The sequence below is a fragment of the Salvelinus sp. IW2-2015 genome, linkage group LG5, assembly GCF_002910315.2.
Source record: "Salvelinus sp. IW2-2015 linkage group LG5, ASM291031v2, whole genome shotgun sequence".
NCBI lineage: Eukaryota > Metazoa > Chordata > Actinopteri > Salmoniformes > Salmonidae > Salvelinus > Salvelinus sp. IW2-2015.
In genome coordinates, this window is record NC_036844.1 from 17230829 (window position 1) to 17252857 (window position 22029).

The following is a 22029-nucleotide window of genomic DNA, read 5'->3' on the forward strand; positions in this document are numbered from 1 at the left end:
ATTATGTTCACGGAGGTAGCTGGAAAACCTGTGTGTCTTCTGTGGGAGGAAAGTGTGCGGTACTGAAGAGTATAATCTGAGGCGACATTATGAAACAAACACGCGGACAAAAACAAGAATATGGACATGGAACAAAGGCTACAAAGCAGAGGAATTAAACGAGGCCCAACTCCGACAGGCTCTGTTCAAAAAAGCCAATCACAAGGCCAGCTGCTGTCAAGCCAGTTTATTTGGCAGAAGAGATCGCTAAATCAGCCGGCCATTTACGGAGGGGATTTCATCAAAAACTGCATGATTAAAGTTTGACGAAGTTTGCCCAGAAAAAAGCAACTCTTTTTAAATGTGAGTCTGAGCAGAACACCTGCCGAGAGAGTAGACCAGTTGTCCATCAATCTAAAGAGCAGCTTGTGAAAAGGGAAAATTTCATTGCATATCCTTGGCTGTGATGAAGCACCGACATTTCTGACATTGCCAGTTGTCAATTTTCATCCCGAGTGGACTCCAGCCTAAGTGACAGAGGAGTTTTTGCTTTACGTCCTATGCATGCACAACTACGGGGCATGATTTGTATGAAGAAGTGTCAAATGTGAAATGAGATGGAGCTGCCTTGGAAAAACTCTGGGTTGACAACCGACGGAGCACCTGCGATGTGTGGACACAGGAGCGGACTGGTGGCGAAGATCGGAAAAGATGCAAGAGGAAAACGCGACAGTGAGCTGACAGCTTATCATTGTATCATACACACAAATTGTGCGGTAAGCCTTGAAAATGGAGCCTGTAATGAGCATCATCACGCGCACAGTTAACTTTATCAGAGCCAAAGGTTTGAATCACCGCCAGTTCAAGGCATTTCTGACGGAGTTAGAAACGGAGCATGGTATTTGCCTTATCACACAGAGGTGCGATGGCTAAGCCAGGGAAAGGTGCTTCAAAGATGTTTCGAGCTTCGTGAGGAGAATTTGTCTTTCTTGACAGCAAAGGGAAACACAACACAACTCCGAGACGAAATGTTTCTCTGTGTGAAATGGCTTTTCTGTGTGACATTACGAGTCATCTGAATGCAATGAACTTGCAGCTGCAGGGTGGGATCATGTCACTCTGATATGTACAGTACAGTGAAGGCATTTAAAACCAAACTGACCTGTGGGAGACGCAGATGCGGAAAGAAAATTTGAGCCACTTTCCCAGCTGCAGACCATGAAAGAGAACTCTCTACCAGTGCGTTCCCGAGCGCACAGTTGGCTGATAAAATAGGTATGCTTGCCGCTGACTTCGACGCCGATTTGCTGACTTTGAAGCACAAAAAAGCAGGTTGGAAAAAATATAGGCTACTGATGGTGCCTTGAATACCGGTTTCTTTCATTTAATGTTCATGTTATGGGGATTTTTATATAAAGGAAATTTGTCTTTTGTGTCTGTTGAAAATTAAAGATTACTGACAGAGCCATAAGAAAATATTGCTTTATTTATCTGATCATATTGGAATATATTTGTTAGGTTTTCAGTAGGTTCAATTAGGTTCACTAGACTATATGCGTCATTTAAAAAATTTTCAATGAACATTCGAACAGTCCGGCCCTCGGCTTGTAGCTAAATTTTTTATTTGGCCCTCCGTCCATTTGACTTTGACACCCGTGGCCTAGTGGGTTAACTGCCTTGTTCAGGGGCAGAACTACAGATTTCTACCTTGTCAGCTCAGGAATTTGAACTTGCAACCTTTCGGTTACTAGCCCAACGCTCTATAACCTCTAGGCTACCCTGACCCTAACTATGACCAATACGCATACTACACACTCAATTTACATCACAAATAGTATGGTTAGTATGTGTATTCAAACACAGCTATAGTTTATCAAATAAAATTTGTGGTCACATACACATGGTTAGCAGATTTGAATACGAGTGTAGCGAAATGCTTGTGCTTCTAAATCCGACAGTGCAGTAATATCTAACAAGTAATCTGCCAATTCCCCAACAACTAGCTAATACACACAAATCTAAAGGGGTGAATGAGAATATGTACATATAAATATATGGATGAGCGATGGCCGAGCGGCATAGGCAAGGTGCAATAGATATGATATGAGTAAATGTAAGATATGTAAACATTATTTAAGTGGCATCATTTAAAGTGCCATTGTTTAAAGCAAGGCTCTCCAACCCTGATCCTGGAGAGCTACCGTCCTGTAGATTTTCACTTTAACCCTAATCAAGCGCACCTGATACTAATAATTACCTGGATAAGCTGAATCAGGTTAGTTAAAACTGGGGTTGGAGCGGAAAAACTACAGGAGAGTAGCTCTCCAGGAACAGGGTTGGAGAGCCCTGGTTTAAAGTGACTAGTGATCCATTTATTAATGTGGCCAGTGATTGGGTCTCAATGTAGGCAGCAGCCTCTCTGAGTTAGTGATGGCTGTTTAGCAGTCTGACGGCCTTCAGATTGAAGCTGTTTTTCAGTCTCTCGGTCCCAGCTTTGATGCACCTGTACTGATCTCACCTTCTGGATGGTAGCGGTGTGAACAGGCAGTGGCTCGGGTGGCTGTTGTCCTTGATTAACATTTTGGCCTTTCTGTGACATTGGGTGCTGTAGGTGTCATGGAGGGCAGGTAGTTTGCCCCCAGTAATGCGTTGTGCAGACCGCACAAACCTCTGGAGAGCCTTGCAGTTGTGGGCGGTGCAGTTGCCTTACCAGGGGGTGATGCAGACCGACAGGATACTCTCAATTGTGCATCTGTAAAAGTTTGTCAGGGTTTTGGGTGACAAGCCAAATTTCCTCAGCCTCCTAAGGTTGAAGAGGTGCTGTTGTGCCTTCTTCACCAACCTGACCGGAACATATCCCAGTCCGCATGATCAAAACAATCTTGAAGCGTGGATTCAGATTGGTCAGACCAGCGTTGAGTGGTTCTAGTCACTGGTACATCCTGTTTGAGTTTCTGCCTATAAGACGGTAGGAGCAAGATGGCGTCATGGTCGGATTTGCCGAAGGGAGGGCGGGGAGGGCTTTGTATGCATCGCGGAAGTTAGTGGAAGTGATCGCGTGTATTACCCCGGCAAGTACTACAATCAGTATGCTGGTAAAATTTAGGTAGCCTTGTTCTCAAATTTGCGTTGTTAAAATCCCCAGCTACAATAAATGCATCCTCAGGATATATGGTTTCCAGTTTACATATCCAGTGAAGTTCCTTGAGGGCCGTCGTGGTGTCTGGTTGAGGTGGAATGTACACAGCTGTGATGATAACTGACGAGAATTCTCTTGGTTGGTAATATGGCCGGCATTTGATTGTAAGGAATTTTAGGTCGGGTGAGCAGAAGGACTTGAGTTCCTGTATGTTATGATTAGACCATGAGTCGTTAATCATAAAGCATACACCCCCGCCCTTCCTCTTCCCAGAGAGGTGTTTCTCTGTCTGCGCGCTGCATGGAGAAGCCCGGTGGCTGAACCGACTCTGACAACATATCCCGAGAGAGCCATGTTTCCGTGAAACAGAGGATGTTACAATCTCTGATGTCTCTCTGGAAGGCAACACTTGCTCGAATTTCATCTAGCTTGTTGTCAAGAGACTGGACATTGGCGAGTAGTATACTCGGGAGCGGTGGGCAATGTGCACGTCTACGGAGCCTGACCAGGAGGCCGCTCCTTCTGCCCCACCGTTGTTTTGGGTCGGCTTCTGGGATTAGATCCGTTGTCCTGGGTGGTGGTCCAAACAGAGGATCTGCTTCAGGAAAGTCGTATTCCTGGTCGTAATGTTGGTAAATTGACATCGCTCTTATATCCAATAGTTTTTCCCGGCTGTACGTAATAAGACTTAAGATTTCCTGGGGTAACAATGTAAGAAATAGTACATAAAAAACGAAATACTACATAGTTTCCTAAGGACTCGAAGCGATGCGACCATCTCTGTCGGCACCATCTTGTGGCTTCCCGCGTGGGGCAGCGGGCTAAGGCACTGCATCGAAGTGCTAAGGCGTCACTACAGACTGGGGTTCAATCCCAGGCTGTGTCACAGCTGGCCGGGAGTCACTTAGGGCGGCCCACAATTGGCCCAGCGTCGTCCGCTTTGGCCAGGGGGCTTTTCTTGACTAAATGTGCTCTAGAAACTCCTAACTTCAGTCATCAATTGAATGTTTTTTTCCTCCTACACATTGATGCGTCTGGCTTCCGGGTTAAGGGAGCAGGTGTTAAGAAGCAGCGCGGCTTGGCGGGTCATGTTTCAGAGGACGCATGACTCGACAATAGCCTCTCCCGAGCACGTTGGTGAGTTGCAGCGATGAGACAAGATCGTACCTACCAATTGGATATCACGAAGAAAAAAACAACATAGTTTTCTTTTTCGGATCTCCCTTGGAGTGTCCAGTTACTATATACACTGAGTTTTCCAAACAGTAGGAACAACTTTTGCCTTCAAAACAGCCTCATTTCGATGGGGCATGGACACTACAAGGTGTCGAAAGCGTTCGACAGGGATGCTGGCCCATGTTGACTCCAATGATTCCCACAGTTTTGTCAAGTTGGATGGATGTCCTTTGGGTGGTGGACCATTCTTGATACACACAGGAAACTGTTGACTGTGGAAAAATGGCATCTACTACCATACCCTGTTCAAAGGCACTTAAGTATTTTCTTGCCCATTCACCCTCTGAATGGCACACATACACAATCCATGTCTCAAATCTTAAAATCCTTATTTAGCCTGTCTCCTCCCCTTCATCTACACTGATTGAAGTGGATTGAACAAGTGACATCAATAAGGAATTATAGCTTTCACCTGGTCAGTCTGTCATTGAAAGAACAGGTGTTCTTAAATGCTTTGTATACTCTGTGTATAGTGGGAGAGCAGTCTGTTTCATGGAAGCTCAGAGTTCAAACTTCAAGAATGTAACATAATATTTAGACAGAGGACAATGGGCTCAAATGCAGCGAATGATATGTTGAGACCTAGAAGAATAGATAAGCTACTATGAATACATATACAATACACAGGCAATGGTGGGGATCACAGTACCAGACTCTGGACTTATACTGTATGTTTCGGTTTGTAAGCAAACCCTACTTAATGGCAGCAGGCCAGCTTAAGGGTGATGTTCAGTGGGGTTAACACAGTAAAATGACTAACTCTTCTCTCTCATGTTTTTCTAGGGATGAACAGCATGGCAACCTCCCACATTCTCTTAATCTGCCTTCTCCTCATCCTAACAGTTGTATCGCAGGAGCCGCTAACTTCTGAACAAGGTACCTTTGATTAATGATGAACCAGACCAAACCAGAGGGGCTTTCCTTTCACTGGACGATCAATACAGACCTATCAGATTCCTAGAAGTCAAGTACTTCCTATGCATGTATAATTCGTAGTAAGGACAGTCTTGTATGTACACTATGTAGTATTATATACATAGGGGAGAACCGGGATGAATGTAACACTTTTAGTTTTTTCCCTAATTACTTAGAGATCGATAAAGCTAGAGACACCATATTTTATGACGAACAACTTACAGTATATATGTCCTCTACCATAAGCAACTGTTTTGTCTCTAGGGTAAATTAGTTGAAATTAAATAGACCAAGACCAGAACTACTGCAATGTTACTTTCGTAACTGCCAGCGGGGCGAGAGTAACACAGCCTTGGGGTGGAAGTGACAGCTTGTAAAAAGTGCACAATATCTGTCTTATCCCCATGTTTCTGGTTTGTAATGCTCATTACTTTCAACAAATGTACTATCAGACATCATTTCATGTGTCGATTTGAATAATTCATGTTAAAGGTTAGAAGTGTATGAAAATGGACCTTGCGTCAACATCTCAATGTTGCGCAATCACAATATTTTGACGTACAATATTAATCAGGCTAAAATTAATCACATAATAGTTGTATTAACCATCATTTCCTAATCTCACTTTAATGGGAATGTAGAAAGAGATGTGTTTCACCATTTTAATTACTATTCATGCATAGCCCTACCAATAAGGTGTGCTCCAGCTGTCCTTGTCATGTGCACTCCTCGTGTCTTGATAGAATAAAACATTTTTATTTTCTTCACAAATGGCAAACTCATCATGCTTATCACATTTCCATGGCTTGACACAAGGTAATTGACCCACATAATTATAAATATATGTATATATTTTTAACCACTAACTTGTTGATTTAAAGCTTGTGAGAAGCGGCTCCATCAAGTCAATTTATTAAGGCATAATTCTAATGTCATGTAATGTTCAAACATTGTCACTTGTTGATATCTTGCTGACATTATAAAAGCAATATGAACGGTGCTTAAACGGTTTATTCTATTTTATTCCAGGTTCCTCAGTTAACATTGTTACTTTCGTCCCACCCCTTTCTCCTGTAACTTCTCCCAGGCTAACACCCAAGACTAGCTAGCATGATACTTGAAATCTATGCTGTCATTTAGTCACTAGATGGGTTAAGAAAGTGACATGTTTGGAACCTTAACAACCTCTCAATGTTGTTTTTCCTCATTTGGCGTGATGCATTTAATAAATGGCCTCCCGAAGAACATGGAGGCCAGTGGTTATTTAGAGTTACATGTTCAAGCTTCTTCAATCAGCTGCCTTGGCTGTCAGGGGAACGCGCTTCGCCCCCCTCCGCATTAAAACAGCCATTTCCTATCTCCGTCCCTACTATTACCTAGCAGCTGAACAAACACAACCCTCTCTTTCCCTTTAATCAAAGTCATGGTGAATGTTTGGACTTTTCAGTCCTAACGTGAGAGAGTAATTCATGATAGTATCCAAAAATAAATGTGCATCTAAAATAAATATACAGCAAGCATTTACCTGTTCTGTTTTGTTCAAGAAATGAAAGTCAATTACTTGTGCAATGTTCCATTTTCCCATTTATGGTAGAGGAAAGCTTTAGTGAAGGACATCTGTTATATATTGTACTTATGTGGGCACTTTAAAGCAGTAGCTGCAACCAAGGTATTCTCCTTCAATTGAACAGCTTTAAAGCACTGAGAGGTAAAACCTTGGCTTAAAAAGCTTTTCTTTCTGTTTGTGTCTCCACCTCCTGCACCTCCCACCCATTTATCTCAGACAATAACCTCTTAGGATGGAGTACTGCTGATTCTCAGAAAAAAGTGTCAATTATATTTTTGTCTGGGATCTTAAATTCTTTCAACTATTCTGACAGAGTGAAGTAACACTTACTGAAAACAGAGGAACTTTGTCGAAGCAACACTGTCAAAGCCTATACAAATCTGAGACAAAACAGACTCATGGTAGAGTGAAAGCCTCTACTCAATCAGTCATCGCTAAAGAGCTCTAATATAAAGTGTATAATGTTACGTAACATGAAAGAACACTAATGAAAGTGTGACTTCATCATAAAGGCCTGAACCACCTAGGAATAAAACTTCCTGCACTCAAACTTTGTTCATTCAACACTCTTGAATGAAGGGGGCCTCTGAATATCTAAACCGTTTCCCACAGTGCACTACTCACTGCTCCCACACTGCCCCCTTCAGAATTCCTGGGAATCCAGTTCCTGGAAAGCACTCAATGTGCAGCGTGCCCCGTGCAACACTATGTGCCCATACGTGCATGCTTATTTAAAGAACATGTTCTAACAGATTATATTAGTCTGTATAATACACTAAACACAGTGCCATAGCATTATCATAAAACATATTGCGTTTTCACAAATAACTGCTATATTCAATTATTTATGTAACATTTAAACCAGAGTGTGTAATGAAATCATTCATACTGTATATCTGTGATCTAGTCCTCTGAGAGTTGTTTAACTGTGTGCCAGGCAGTTACAGTATGATGATACCCCCTGGTGTGTAGGGGAGAACCGGGACGAAAGTAACACATACATTTTCTCAGATAACTATGTCATTCTAGCTTCTGCGTTAAGTCGGCATGTTCCTAAAGCGGAGGACGGAGCTCCCTGTTCTAAAAAAAACAGCCCAGCCATGTTTCGCAGAGTTAAACAAAAAGTGCTTTTGAGCGATTGAAGGTGGGGGAAAAGAACAGACCCGGAAGGGTTTTTCATTTGTAGAGTTTAAGGCAATAGCACCATCCCTTTCATCTGTATAATAGTAAATGTGTATATGGGATATATCAGTGACATTGGAGAGAGATAATAGTTAATTTTCCTCTATACATCATCCAGTTCTAGCACTCCTTGCATGTGTACTCTACAGGGAGTTACATTAAAAGGTACATGTACATTTAGAAGCCCCTTGATTAAAATAGACATTTCCTCCCTCCATACCTCCTATTTGACAGCAGCCGATCAAACACAACGCTCTCTTTCCTTTGATTAGTCATGATGAATGTTTTGACATTTCAGTCCTAATGTGAGAGATTTTACGAGATAAATGAGTACGTTTTGTATCGTTATTAAAGGCAATTAAATGTACTCTGCACCTCAGGGATGTCAGGGTAAACGGGTTGTAATGGAAAAGAGTTCACCTTCCAGCGACTGGAAATACTAGAATAACTGGAACTCAAAAGTGTATGTTTTCTTGGAAAGTGTCTTTTGAAGTTAGAGCTTCAACGTTTTGTTGGAGCCAGTGATACCTGCTGCGCACCTTTGCTTCTGTGAAAACTAGCGACCTGAACTTGGCGAACACTAATCAAACAGCACTCACGTCCACATTCAAGAACATTCACAAGTACTCACATATATATTTACACGTGCACATTTACATTCAGAAAATATTGGGTAAGTCAAAATGGGGACTGGATGTAGTCTCAATTTCTGCATAGCACACACAGATGCACGCCCGCACACACACACACACACACACCACTAGTCCCTGAATCCCAATCAGTCACAGGAAATGTACCTAGTATGAAACCCTTGAGCGTTGCCAGGTGTTGGATAGATTTTTCCTCTTAATTCTAAGGGAGTTCCTGGTAGGAAAGGATCTGGTAAACAGGTTATTTTTAACCTTTGTGCCCCCTTCCCCCCTTGTTGAGCTGCTAACCAAGCCAGTGGTATGCATCACTCCTCAGAAGAGCAATACACCGTTGAAGCTGCCATCTCCCTAGGCGCCAGGGCCCTTCAATCAGCTGTTGTGCTGTCCCACTCATCTGTGTTGTGGCAGACTGACAGCTCTTCCCAGTGTCATTATGGGAGATGGTACTTAAGTCCCTCCTCAGGGCTGTGAACAGACGAGTGTTTACCTTAAGCTCCCCTCTCCCAGAGGACACATTAGTATAATCATTTAATATAGCACAGACAGACCAGGACAGCACTTACCTGTCATAAACAAGATAGAATGATAATTTACCATTCCTACAGCTTATTTCTTGGTTCCTTTTATCTCAATGAGCAGAAGGTAACAAGATAAGCAACATTACAGCGTGTTCATGTGTAGAGGGAGTAATTGGCTTCTGAGAAAATCATTCCAATTGAGCAATTTAATTAGCAATTTAATTGTCCGTTGTCATTTCCTGCAGAAACAGAAGATATCTAAACAGTAGTGTCCATTACTGTGAGTGGAGGTTTCACACCTTGTACTATATAGTTCTGAGAACCGGTAACGGAGAGGATTTACCCGAAAGTCCTGTGGGCAGTATAGTCTGGCTGACAATTTGAAGGTCTACGGATACTTCCAGGAAAACGCAGCTGTCCGCCCTGTGGCTATGCCACTCAGATGAGTTATGTTAAGCTCTGTTTGTCTTACACATGAAGAGCAGCTCAGCACTGTAAATGGTCTCTATATACAGCAACGGGCGTAGTTCAACTTGACTGGGTGTGTGTCATTTTAGGATAATTGAAAATGGGTGCAAAGTTCATGTTTAAGTTAGAGTTTTGACTGTTTGCAAGCCTTATAGACTGTGTGTGCTCACCTCTCTCTTTCTCACGCTCTCCCTCTCAGCCCTGCCCCAGATCCGCCCCCAGATCACTGGCTGTGTCTCCCATGACATGAACACGTTCCGCTGCAGATGGAATGTCGGAACATTCCAGAACCTCACAGAACCCAGAGACCTGCGGATGTTCTACTACATCAATAACAAGAAGTGAGAGAAAGAAGAGTTTTGTTCACTGATGAGAGCCAAATCATTTTTCTTGTGAAAGTTATTGTAGTTATTAGCATAATGTGAGTCTCCCTCTTAACTACATGTCAGGTGCATGATGTTAGTCTTTCTAGCAATCAGCACAGTATTAAACCCCCCATGTTGTCTCCCCATGCCTGCAGCATATCTCCCAAAGAGTGGAGTGAGTGTCCTAACTACATGGCTGACGGGATAGACGAGTGCTTCTTCAATGAAAGCTACACAAAGGTCTGGATGACCTACAGTGTCCAACTCCGCTCTGGAGATCAGGATAATCTCTATGATGAGGTCATCTTCACTGTGGAAGACATCGGTGAGCCTGACCTCTGACCTCCTAAACCATAGTTACCTATACAGCGCTTTCAGAAAGTATTCACACCCCTTGACTTTTTCCACATTTTGTTGCGTTACAGCCTGAATTTAAAAAGTGACATTTTGAAATACTGAATTTTATATATCACTATTATTCTACAATGGAGAAAATAGACTAAATAAAGAAAAACCCTTGAATGAGTAGGTGTTCTAAAATGTTTGACTGGTACTGTGTGTGTGTGTGTGTGTGGTGTGTGTGTGTGTGTGTGTGTGTGTGTGTGTGTATATATATATAATATATAACTCTCTACCGGTCAAATTTTAGAACACCTACTCGTTCAAGCGTTTTGCTTTATTTTTACAAATTTTCTACATTGTAGAATAATAGTGGAGACATCAAAACTATGAAATAACACATTTGGAATCATGTGGAATCATGTAGTAAACAAAAAAGTTAATCAAAAACTATTTTATATTTGAGACTTCAAATAGCCACCCTTTGCCTTGATGACAGCTTTGCACACTATTGGCATTCTCTCAAGCATTTATTTGGGCTGCAATTTCTGAGGCTGGTAACTCTAATGAACTTATCCTCTGCAGCAGAGGTAACTCTGGGTCTTCCATTCCTGTTGCGGTGAGAACCAGTTGAGAACCATGAGAACCGGTTTCATCATAGGGCTTGATGGTCCGCAATGACTGACCTTCATGTCGGACTGTTGTTTTTCTTTGCTTATGAGGTGTTCTTGCCATAAAATGGACTTGGTCTTTTACCAAATAGGGCTGTCTTCTGTAGGCCCCTCTACCTTGTCACAACACAACTGATTGGCTCAAACGCATTGAGAAGGTAATAAATTCCACAATTGAACTTTTAACAAGGCACACCTGTTAATTTAATTGCATTCCAGGTGACTACCTCATGAAGCTGGTTGAGAGAATGCCAAGAGTGTGTAAAGCTGTCATCAAGGCAAAGGGTGGCTATTTGAAGTCTCAAATATAAAATAGTTTTTGATTTGTTTAACACTTTTTTGGTTACTACATGATTCCATATATGTTATTTCATGTTATTTCATAGTTTGTCTTCACTATTATTCTACAATGTCAAACATTTTAAAAAATGTTTAAAAATAAAGAAAAACCCTTGAATGAGTAGGTGTTCTAAAACTTTTTGAACGGTAGTGTGTGTATGTACAGTACTGTGCAAAAGTTTTAGGCAGGTGTGAATAAATGCTGTAAAGTAAGAATACTTTCAAAAATAGACATGTTAATAGATTATATTTATCAATTAACTGACTAAATGCAAAGTGAGTGAACAGAAGAAAAGTCTAAATCAAATCCATATTTGGTGTGACCACCCTTTGCCTTCAAAACAGCATCAATTCTTCTGTGGTCCCGTGTGGCTCAGTTGGTAGAGCATGGCGCTTGCAACGCCAGGGTTGTGGGTTCATTCCCCACGGGGGGACCAGGATGAAAATGTATGAACTTTCCAATTTGTAAGTCGCTCTGGATAAGAGCGTCAGCTAAATGACTTAAATGATGTAAATGTAGGTACACTTGCACAAAGTCAGGGATTTTGTAGGCATATAGTCAGGTGTATGATTAAACAATTTTACCAAACAGGTGCTATTGATCATCAATTCAATATATAGGTTGAAACACAATCATTAACAGAAACAGCTATGTAGGAGGAATAAAACTGGGTGAGGAACAGCCAAACTCAGCTAACAAGGTGAGGTTGCTGAAGACAGTTTACTGTCAAGTCATACACCTTGGGAAGACTGAGCACAGCAACAAGACACAAGGTAGTTATACTGCATCAGCAAGGTCTCTTCCAGGCAGATATTTCAAGGCATACACGGGTTTCCAGATGTGCTGTCCAAGCTCTTTTGAAGAAGCACAAAGAAACAGGCAACGTTGAGGACCGTAGACGCAGTGGTCGACCAAGGAAACTTACTGCATCAAATGAAAGACACATTATGGTTACTTCCCTTCGCAATTGGAAGATGTCCAGCAATGCCATCAGCTCAGAAATTGCAGAAAACAGTGGGACCCTGGTACACACATCTACTGTCTGGAGAACTCTGGTCAGAAGTGGCCTTCATGGAAGACTTGCGGCCAAAAATCCATACCTCTGACGTGGAAACAAGGCCAAGAAACTCAACTATGCACGAAAACACAGGAACTGGGGTGTAGAAAAATGGCAGCATGTGCTCTGGACTGAGGAGTCAACATGTGAAATATTTGGCTGTAGCAGAAGGCAGTTTGTTTGCCGAAGGGCTGGAGAGCGGTACACGAAAGAGTGTCTGCAGGCAACAGTGAAGCATGTTGGAGGTTCCTTGCAAGTTTGGGGCTGCGTTTCTGCAGATGGAGTTGGGGATTTGGTTAGAATTAATGGTTTCCTCAATGCTGAGAAGTACAGGCAGATACTTACCATCATGCAATAACATCAGGGAGGCATCTGATTGGCCCCAAATGTATTCTGCAGCATGACAACGACCCCAAACATGCAGCGAAAGTCATTAAGAACTATCTTCAGCGTAAAGAAGAACAAGAAGAACAACAACATTGATGTTAATGGGTGCCTGTTTGGTCCACCTTTTCCTGTAGTCCACGATCAGCTCCTTTGTCTTGCTCACATTGAGGGAGAGGTTGTTGTCCTGGCATCATACTGCGAGGTCTCTGACCTCCCTATAGGCTGTCTCATCCTTGTTGGTAATCAGGCCTACCACTGTTGTCATCAGCAAACTTAATGATGGTGTTGGGCCAATCAGTCGTGGGTGAATAGGGAGTACAGGTGGGGACTAAGCACATACCCTTGAGGGGCCCCAGTGTTGAGGATCAGTGTGGCAGACGTGTTGTTAACTACCCTTACTACCTGGTGGCAGCCCGTCAAGAAGTCCAGGATCCAGTTGCAGAGGGGGGTGTTCAGTCCCAGGGTCCTTAGCTTAGTGATGAGCTTTGTGGGCACGATGGTGTTGAACGCTGAGCTGTAGTCAATGAACAGCATTCTCACATAGGTGTTCCTTTTGTCCAGGTGGGAAAGGGCAGTGTGGAGTGCAATTGAGTCATCTGTGGATCTGTTGCAGCAGTATGCCAATTGGAGTGGGTCTAGGGTATCCGGCATGATTCTGTTGACCAGCCTTTCAAAGCACTTCATGGCTACCGACGTGAGTGTTCCATGGTGGTAATTTAGGCAGGTTACCTCGCTTCCTTGGGCACAAGGTGGTCTGCTTGAAACATGTAGGTATTACAGACTCGGTCAGGGAGAGGTTGAAAATGTCAGTGAAGACACTTGCCAGTTGGTCCGCGCATGAGTACGCGTCCTGGTAATCCATCTGCCTCCACGGCTTTGTGAATGTTGACCTGTTTAAAGAACTTGCTCACATTATCTACCGAGAGCGTTATCACACAGTTGTCCGAACAGCTGGTGCTCGAATGCATGCTTCAGTGTTGCTTGCCTCGAAGCGAGCATAAAATGCATTTAGCTCGTCTGGTGGCTCACTGGGCAGCGCGTGGCTGGGTTTCCCTTTGTAGTCCATAATAGTTTTTAAACCCTGCCACATCCGACGTGAGTCAGAGCTGGTGTAGTGGGATTCAGTCTTAATCCTGTATTGACGCTTTGTATGTTTGATTAGTGTCTGGATTAGTGTCCCACTCCTTGAAAGTGGCAGCTCTAACCTTAAGCTTGATGCGTATGTTGCCTGTAATCCATGGCTTCTGGTTGGGATATGTACAGTACGTACAGTCACTGTGGGGGCAACGTCGTCGATGCACTTCTTGATGAAGACGATGATTGAGGTGGTATACTCCTCAATGTCCTTGGATGAATCCCGGAACATATTCCAGTATTCCAGGCTAATAAAACAGTCCTGTAGCGTAGCATCCGCGACATCTGACCACTTCTGTATTGAGCGAGTCACTGTTACTTCCTGCTTTAGTTTTTGCTTGTAAGCAGGAATGAGGATAGAATTATGGTCAGATTTGCCAAATGGAGGGTGAGGGAGAGCTATTGTGAAGTGGAACATCTAGGGCCAACAACGGCTCAGCCGTGATGTGGTAGGCCACACAAGCTCACAGAACAGGACCGCTGTGCATAGCATGTAAAAATTGTCTGTCCTCGGGTTGCAACACTCACTACGGAGTTCCAAACTGCCTCTGGAAGCAACGTCAGCACAATAACTGTTCTTCGTGAAATGGGTTTCCATGGCCGAGCAGCTGCACACAGGCCTAAGATGGCCATGCGCAATCCCAGGCGTCGGCTGAAGTGGTGTAAAGCTTGCTGCCATTGGACTCTGGAGCAGTGGAAACGCATTCTCTGGAGTGATGAATCACGCTTCACCATCTGGCTGTCCAGCAGACGAATCTGGGTTTGGCGGATGCCAGAAGAACGCTACCTACCCGAATGCATAGTGCCAACTGTAAAGTTTGGTGGAGGTGGAATAATGGTTCAGGCTAGGCCCCTTAGTTCCAGTGAAGGGAAAACTTAACTCTACAGCATATGATGACATTCTAGACGATTCTGTGCTTCCAAATTTGTGGCAACAGTTTGGGGTAGGTCCTTTCCTGTTTTAGCATGACAATGCCCCCGTGCACAAAGCGAGGTACATACAGGAATGGTTTGTCAAGATCGGTGTGGAAGAACTTTACTGGCCTGCACAGAGCCCTGACCTCAACCCCATCAAACACCTTTGGGATGAATTGGAACGCCGACTGCGAGCCAGGCCTAATCGCCCGACCTCACTAATGCTCTTGTGGCTGAATAGATGCAAGTCCCTGCAGCAATGTTCCAACATCTAGTGGAAAGCATTCCCAGAAGAGTGGAGGCTGTTATAGCTGCAAAGCGGGGACCAAATCCATATTAATGCCCATGATTTTGGAATGAGATGTTCGACAAGCTGGTGTCCACATAGTTTTGGTCATGCAGTGTGTGTGTGTACAGTATATTGCCTAGTTGTGTAGATATATTGAATTTTGTATGTGCCATTCTGCATTTCAAGTGATGAACCTACGAATGTTTTCCAGTGGAACCAGACCCTCCAATAGCGCTGAACTGGACCCTGCTGAATGTGGGTCTAACCGGGAGCCACTTTGACATCATGGTGAGCTGGGAGCCGCCACACTCTGCAGACGTGTCGATGGGCTGGATGACGCTACAATACGAGGTGCAGTACCGTGAGGTCAATTCAACACTGTGGAGGATGGTGAGTCTACACCCTAGCAGTTAGCTGACTAGTGGTGGCTATTCTGCATGATACATTTGCGAGACATTCTACTGCACTGATGGATAAAGTAACACAAGCATTTCACTGCACCTGCCAGAAGACCTGCAAATCTGTGTATGCAACCAATTAACTTTGATTTGATTACCCTTCCATGAGGACTCTGACTCTTTTGGTCAAACTGTTGCAGATCTCACCATTGTGTAATTTCAGAATCTTTACATTGGGCTTTATTCAATCCGTATCGAGGAAGTTCAGCATTACAGCATGGTTTAAATTCCCGCGTTAGCGGAGACTGCATTCACGGTAAACAGTGTATATTGTCAGCTAAATCGTAAATGACCTTACCATTTCTATCACGCAATCTGCAACGCTTCAGCGACACATTGAATAGATTCCTAAATGTAGTTTTCAGTGCTCATATACACCTTCATCTGGCCAGACCTGCTAAGACTGCTGTCCATGTAATTTTGACATGACCAAGTTTTACTGCATTATTTTAAAAGTACCTAATAATCAAAAGTCTTATGCCTCCTTCTCCCACATTGTGATTTAGAACAGACAGCCTCTTTCCCACTCTGTTCTCTCATTCTCCCTCTTTCACGTTATCGCCCTCCATGCAAGGGAACAGGATTCTAATCTTGGGGGTAATCTACCAAAGTGACATACCAGAGGCTCTACTGCTTTTGTTGATTCAGGTCCTTATATGGATGAAACCTGCAGGTGTACGTTGTCTCGCCTGCTGTGTGGGTGCTATTCACCAACTTACTGGTGTGAAACCTCTCTGTTTTGACTGCACCCCCCAGGTGGACCTTGAGAAGGGGATGCAGCGATCGCTGTACGGGCTGCGCACCAACACAGATCACGAGGTCAGGGTGAGGTGCAAGACGCTGGCATCCCGTAACTTTGGGGAATTCAGCGACTCCATAGTCATACACATCCCCACTAAAGGTACTGACATGCATAGTTTTTATATACTGTCATATAAAATGTAACATGTTATAACATATATGATGTCTCTGTTTTGAATCATATTAATTGCCTTCTATATATGTGTGCTCAGAGTCCCGATTTCCAGTTACTGTCCTGCTTGTCTTTGCTGCCTTGGGTTTAGCAGTCATCCTAATACTGCTCATCTATTCCCAGCAACAGAAGTAAGATATTTACTGTTGCCTGTTACTCTGTCTTAAAATAATATGTTCAACCTCTTCAGATAAATATAAAGTCTTATGCAACATGTGTGCCTGTTAATAAGTATTCCTATACCTTTCTTCAAGGTTGATGATGATTCTCCTGCCTCCAATTCCTGGTCCCAAAATCAAAGGAATCGACCCTGAGCTCTTCAAGGTATTAATTTGATACAATTTTAAAAAGCGGGGAGACAATGTGAAGTACCAGCGAGGTTGTAATAAATGTATGTTTCTCCTTTAAACTAACTCTGAGGTATTATCTGTCGTTGTCCATAGAAAGGTAAGTTGGCTGAGCTGACCTCCATCCTGGGCGGCCACCCTGACCTGAGGCCAGAGCTGTACTGTGAAGACCCCTGGGTGGAGTTCATCGAGCTGGACATGGAGGAGCCCAACGACAGGCTGACTGAGCTGGACACACAGTGCTTGATGGACCGCTCGCCCTCCTCAGACTGTCCCCCTCTCACCATTGGCTTCGGAGATGACGACTCTGGCCGGGCCAGCTGCTGTGACCCTGATCTGCCTGAACCAGAGGCCTTCCCCTTCCATCTCCTCCTCTCCAACACCAGCCCCAGCCTGGAGCCCTCTGGTGCCAGCACTGAGGCCAGCTCCCCAGTCCAGACCCCCACCACAGGGAAGACTCTCTGGGCTGTCCCTGGCAGGGAGGACCTCTACACCCAAGTGAGCGAGGTGAGACCCACTGGCGAAGTGCTGCTGATGCCTGAGGAGCAGAGCAAGGTTGAGAAGAATGCAGAGGAGAAGGCTGAGGAGAGAAAGGAGAAAGAGAAGCCGAGGAAGGAGTTTCAGCTGCTGGTGGTGAATGCTGACGGGGGAGGTTACACCACAGAGTTAGATGCTGGGAAGATGAGTGCCAAACTCCCCACTGGGAGAGGCAGCCAGCCTGCTCGAACAGAGGATAGTAGTCTTGTGCAGGGACAGCCCTTTGGGGAGTACCAGAGCCTGTACTTTGAGGCTGAAATTCCCCCCATCCCACCTGCCTCTCCCGTCTCCCCACTGCCCCCTGTCTCTGTCTACACCATGGTGGAGGGAGTGGACAGGCAGAACAGCCTCCTTCTGAAGCCCAGCCCCCCACCTGCACCCCAGCCAGCCCTAACCAAGCTGCCCCTTCCTACACCTACACCAGAGGGATACCTGACCCCTGACCTACTAGGCAATATTACACCATAACTCAGAGGTGTAGAGACTATGCTATTACACACAGATCAGAGGTGGCATTGGAATTCAGTGACTATAAATCAAAGAGTAGGGTGCCAAATGTTATACCTCCAAAAATGAGGGGGGTTCCCCTGCCTGCCCCACCTCTTATCCTTCCTTCTCCCAACATGACCGCTACAGACATTTTGAGGTTTGGTAAGAAGGATGGGGAGGTCAGGAGAGGGGTCTGTTCTTCAAGGTCTGAACTGATGTGCCACACCTGTCTGCTAACACCTTAACTGAGAAAACAAAGGATATAGAAGGCGAAGGGATTATGGTCTCTCATAGGAGCTGGCCGTATGAAATATCTTAACATATTACTAATATTTTTGAAGAACATTATCTATAAGTGACTTTAATTGCCAGCACAAGATACAGATAGTTAACTTAGTGGTGTTGTTGATAATGTTGTTTACAGATCGGAATATTGTCAAAAGGGAAACATTTGGTGAACAAGTGGGAATACACCATCTGTGTTCTGCTGATTGACTGTGGCTTCTCAACCAGTCTATAAGAGTAGGTCATTGTGTTGTTTTTCCATATATACACAAATGTGTTTATCAAAAAATTATATCTTTTTTCTGCTTACTATGATGTACGCTTACAAAAAGGGGACTATCAAATGAGTGTCAGATGATCCTTCTGCGGAACTGATAATGGTAATGGTTCCTTACTGTACAGCTTATAAGGTTATAAATAAACATCTTTCACATTTAAACTGTACTGATTCCATTCATTTGATGTAGTACTGATGCTTTGAGTTGTAGCTATTGGACTAGGCTCCATTTGATTTCACAGCGTCAACAAATACCGATCGATTGGTGGATATCTTCTGATTGCACTCACCTGCAACACTGACCCCATTGCATGCGCAGACATGAGTTCCCACCATTGCTTAAAACTGATGTATGAACTTGATAGGTAGCTTAGCATATTGGAGAATAAAATAATGTTTCTCTCTTTTCTGAACAGCCCCATTTTGAAGCTAGAGATGAAGTTTACAGCAGTAAGTCTGGATAAGTTTATTGATAATTTCGCTCTTCTGGAACCGGTAACTTTAACCAGAAGCAGGCGAAGCTAGTGCATCAATTAACTTAGCTAGCTATTAGCTAACTAACGTTAACTGTTAAGATATCCTGGTCATAGTAGGCTATGTTGAACTCACCTTTTAACGTTTGAATCTATGATCCGTAGCATTTAAATGGATTTTAAAGGAGCCACTGTTGATGATTCGTTACTTGAGAAATGAGACCAAGTTAAGACGCTGGACAGGGTGGATCGGTATATAGTAAGACAGTTTATTCGGATGTAAAGATATCTGAGCATAACGTGCACGGACTCGTTCATTTAGCTCAGAAGGAACTAGCCGAAGGGAGTCCCTAAACAGAGCGTGCATTAGGTTTTATACACAATATGAAGTTGGTTGATTCTGGTAGTTCTGCTCTTCTGACTGGTCGGTGAAGAGTTGGAGGCGGGCCTGGCTCTAGCCAGAACAGGGGGCCCATTCCGTGTGGGCACAGCAGAGTCCTCTGCTCTTGGCACCCGACCAGTAGGAGAGGGGGTGAGGTGGGTGTGTTCATCGGATGAAATGTATGTGTGTCAAAGACAGTGAAATAAGGGGAACTGGGGTTAAGGGTTTCCTGATTAGAGGGAGTGTGTGCAATGACTTGAGTCAATCAGATGAGTTTTGGAGTTCTATGTTTTGTGCGATTAGAATCTGCTAGGACTAGAATGCTCTTTGTGTTATTGGGAACTGTGTTTTGAGCAACAGCAGTTTCATGTCTAGTCATGGGTGTGTTGTGCAAGTGTTAATCATATGGTTGCAGGCAGGCTCTTAACCTGTCTCACTCCCCCGTTCCGCTAGCGGGAACTCTCCCACTTCCACTGAAAAGGCAGAGCGCGAAATTCAAAAAAATGTTTTTAAATATTTAACTTTCACACATTAACAAGTCCAATACAGCATATGAAAGGTACACATCTTGTGAATCAAGCCAACATGTCCGATTTTTTAAATGTTTTACAGGGAAGACAAAATATGTAAATCTATTAGCTAACCACGTCAGCAAAAGAGAGCACTTTTCTAACTCCATCAGTTTTTTACTCCGTCACTAGCTATCACTAATTCGACCACAATAAAGATATATATAGCCACTAACCAAGAAACAACTTCATAAGATGACAGTCTGATAACATATTTATTGTATAGCAATGTTTTTTTTTGAAAAATGTGCATATTTATGGTATAAATCATAAATTACATTTCAGCTTACAATCAGAAATTGCCACCGAAAGCAGCCATAACATTTACAGACAACCAACGTCAAATAACTAATTACTCATCATAAACATATCTGAGAATACATTACTGTGCAGCAATTGAAAGACAGGATTCTTGTGTTCCAGACAATATTTCAGATTATTAAATGTTTTATAGCGAAAACAAAATGTAGCGCTAAATTAGCATAGCACGCCAGCCAGAACCAGCTGGGCGCCCACGACCAGTTCACATGCCCGACCGATATATGAAATAACATTATAAATTGGGTCTTACTTTGCTGATCTTCATCAGAATGTTGATCAAGATGTCCTTATCCAGATGAGTCGTTCATTCCATTCAGAATGGTACCTTTCCCACTTTCATTTAGCATGGGTACTAGTCGAGTGGCACGGATCTCTCCAAGTAAACAAAGTCACACAACGGAAACACGGCAAAACTCCCGAAAAAATTCAAATAATCTTGATTAAACTATATTGAAAAAACATACATTACGATGATATGCGTCTCATTTATCAAATCAAATCCGAGCCGGAGATAGTTGACATCCGAAACGGCAAGCAAAACAAAACACAATCTCTCTTCTAAGTCGCGCGCTTCAGACTTCCGGAAATGGACGGGCACGTCAAAGAAATAGGTCTTATTTCACGTCAGAACAAGATAAACACAAAATTTCTCCCTCTGACGTCCTCTTGACACCCAGAGGAAGGCGTATGAGGTGTGTTTCGGGTCATAGGTGGCATGACCATGTATAGGCAGAGCGTTGAAGCGAGCATAGACATCTTGCATTCTACTTCCTGTTCAGGGAAAGTGCTGCCAAATGACTTCTGTTCCACTCAGAGAAAAAATTCAAACGTTTTTAGAAACTAGAGGTTGTTTTCTATCCAATAGTAATAAAAATATGCATATTGTACTAGCAAGAATTGAGTACGAGGCCGTTTAAAAATCATACGATTTTCACCAAAAGTGAAAATAGCACCCCTGGTCCCCAACAGGTTTTAAGCAGCCCATGGGCACTAAAGTCACCAAATGATGCTCAATATATGTGCTTGATATATGAGCTATGCATATGAATATATGCATATATGACAAATATATATGACACCACCCATCAGGATTGTGTTATCTTTAGTGATAGAGGGAGAGAGACCGGTCATGAGCAGATGAGCTTCCACATTTTTCAGCATGTTTTAATTTTTTTCTATCTAGAGTTAGACAAACTTGGATTTTTTGTCAGGGACATATACAAGATACTACTCTAAACAAAACTCCAAACATACAACCTGATTTTGGATGGAATTACCTGAACGCTTCCTACACCCAAGGATTATTATTCCCAAACTATACAGCAAATGCTCTCTCAAACAAACAGAAACCTGAAAACACCATCCAACCTGGAACTGAGTAAGTAATGCTTAGTCGGAAGCTATTTTTTACTTTCAAAAGCCAGAAGAAAATTGCATTACAATGATATATATTACTTTATAAGAATGAATGCTAAGGCTACCAAGCTTGCTAGGAAAAAGAGATACAATTTCAATTAGCACTGACGTGTGAAACGAGAGGTGTCAGAGCCCCAACCAAATGGAGAGGCCTTAGAAGCACCCTCCTGCTGTTCAGAGGTAATTCAAATACAGTACCCTCTGTATGTAAAGAATAAAATAAAAATATATACTTTTTGCTGACTATTATAAAAATGGGAACATAAGCAACATTATCTTCCACACAGACCATCCCCTGGCTTGGCACAGTGCTATATTAACACACTACCCCTCTGATAAGAGGGGGGGGGG

General features: G+C 43.2%; 1 protein-coding gene across 1 annotated transcript in view; it reads left to right on the forward strand.

The window, feature by feature from the left end:
• The window catches only part of LOC111963987 (growth hormone receptor), a 24972-nt gene extending 6293 nt beyond the window's left edge, over positions 1-18679 (forward strand). The window contains exons 2-9 of the mRNA XM_023987611.2: positions 5138-5230; positions 9854-9995; positions 10175-10344; positions 15363-15541; positions 16366-16510; positions 16623-16713; positions 16837-16906; positions 17026-18679. Coding sequence (XP_023843379.1) covers positions 5140-5230; positions 9854-9995; positions 10175-10344; positions 15363-15541; positions 16366-16510; positions 16623-16713; positions 16837-16906; positions 17026-17934 — 1797 coding nt within the window. The 5' untranslated portion in view covers positions 5138-5139 and the 3' untranslated portion in view covers positions 17935-18679. The remainder of the gene's footprint in view (positions 1-5137; positions 5231-9853; positions 9996-10174; positions 10345-15362; positions 15542-16365; positions 16511-16622; positions 16714-16836; positions 16907-17025) is intronic.
• Positions 18680-22029: the final 3350 nt, after the last annotated feature.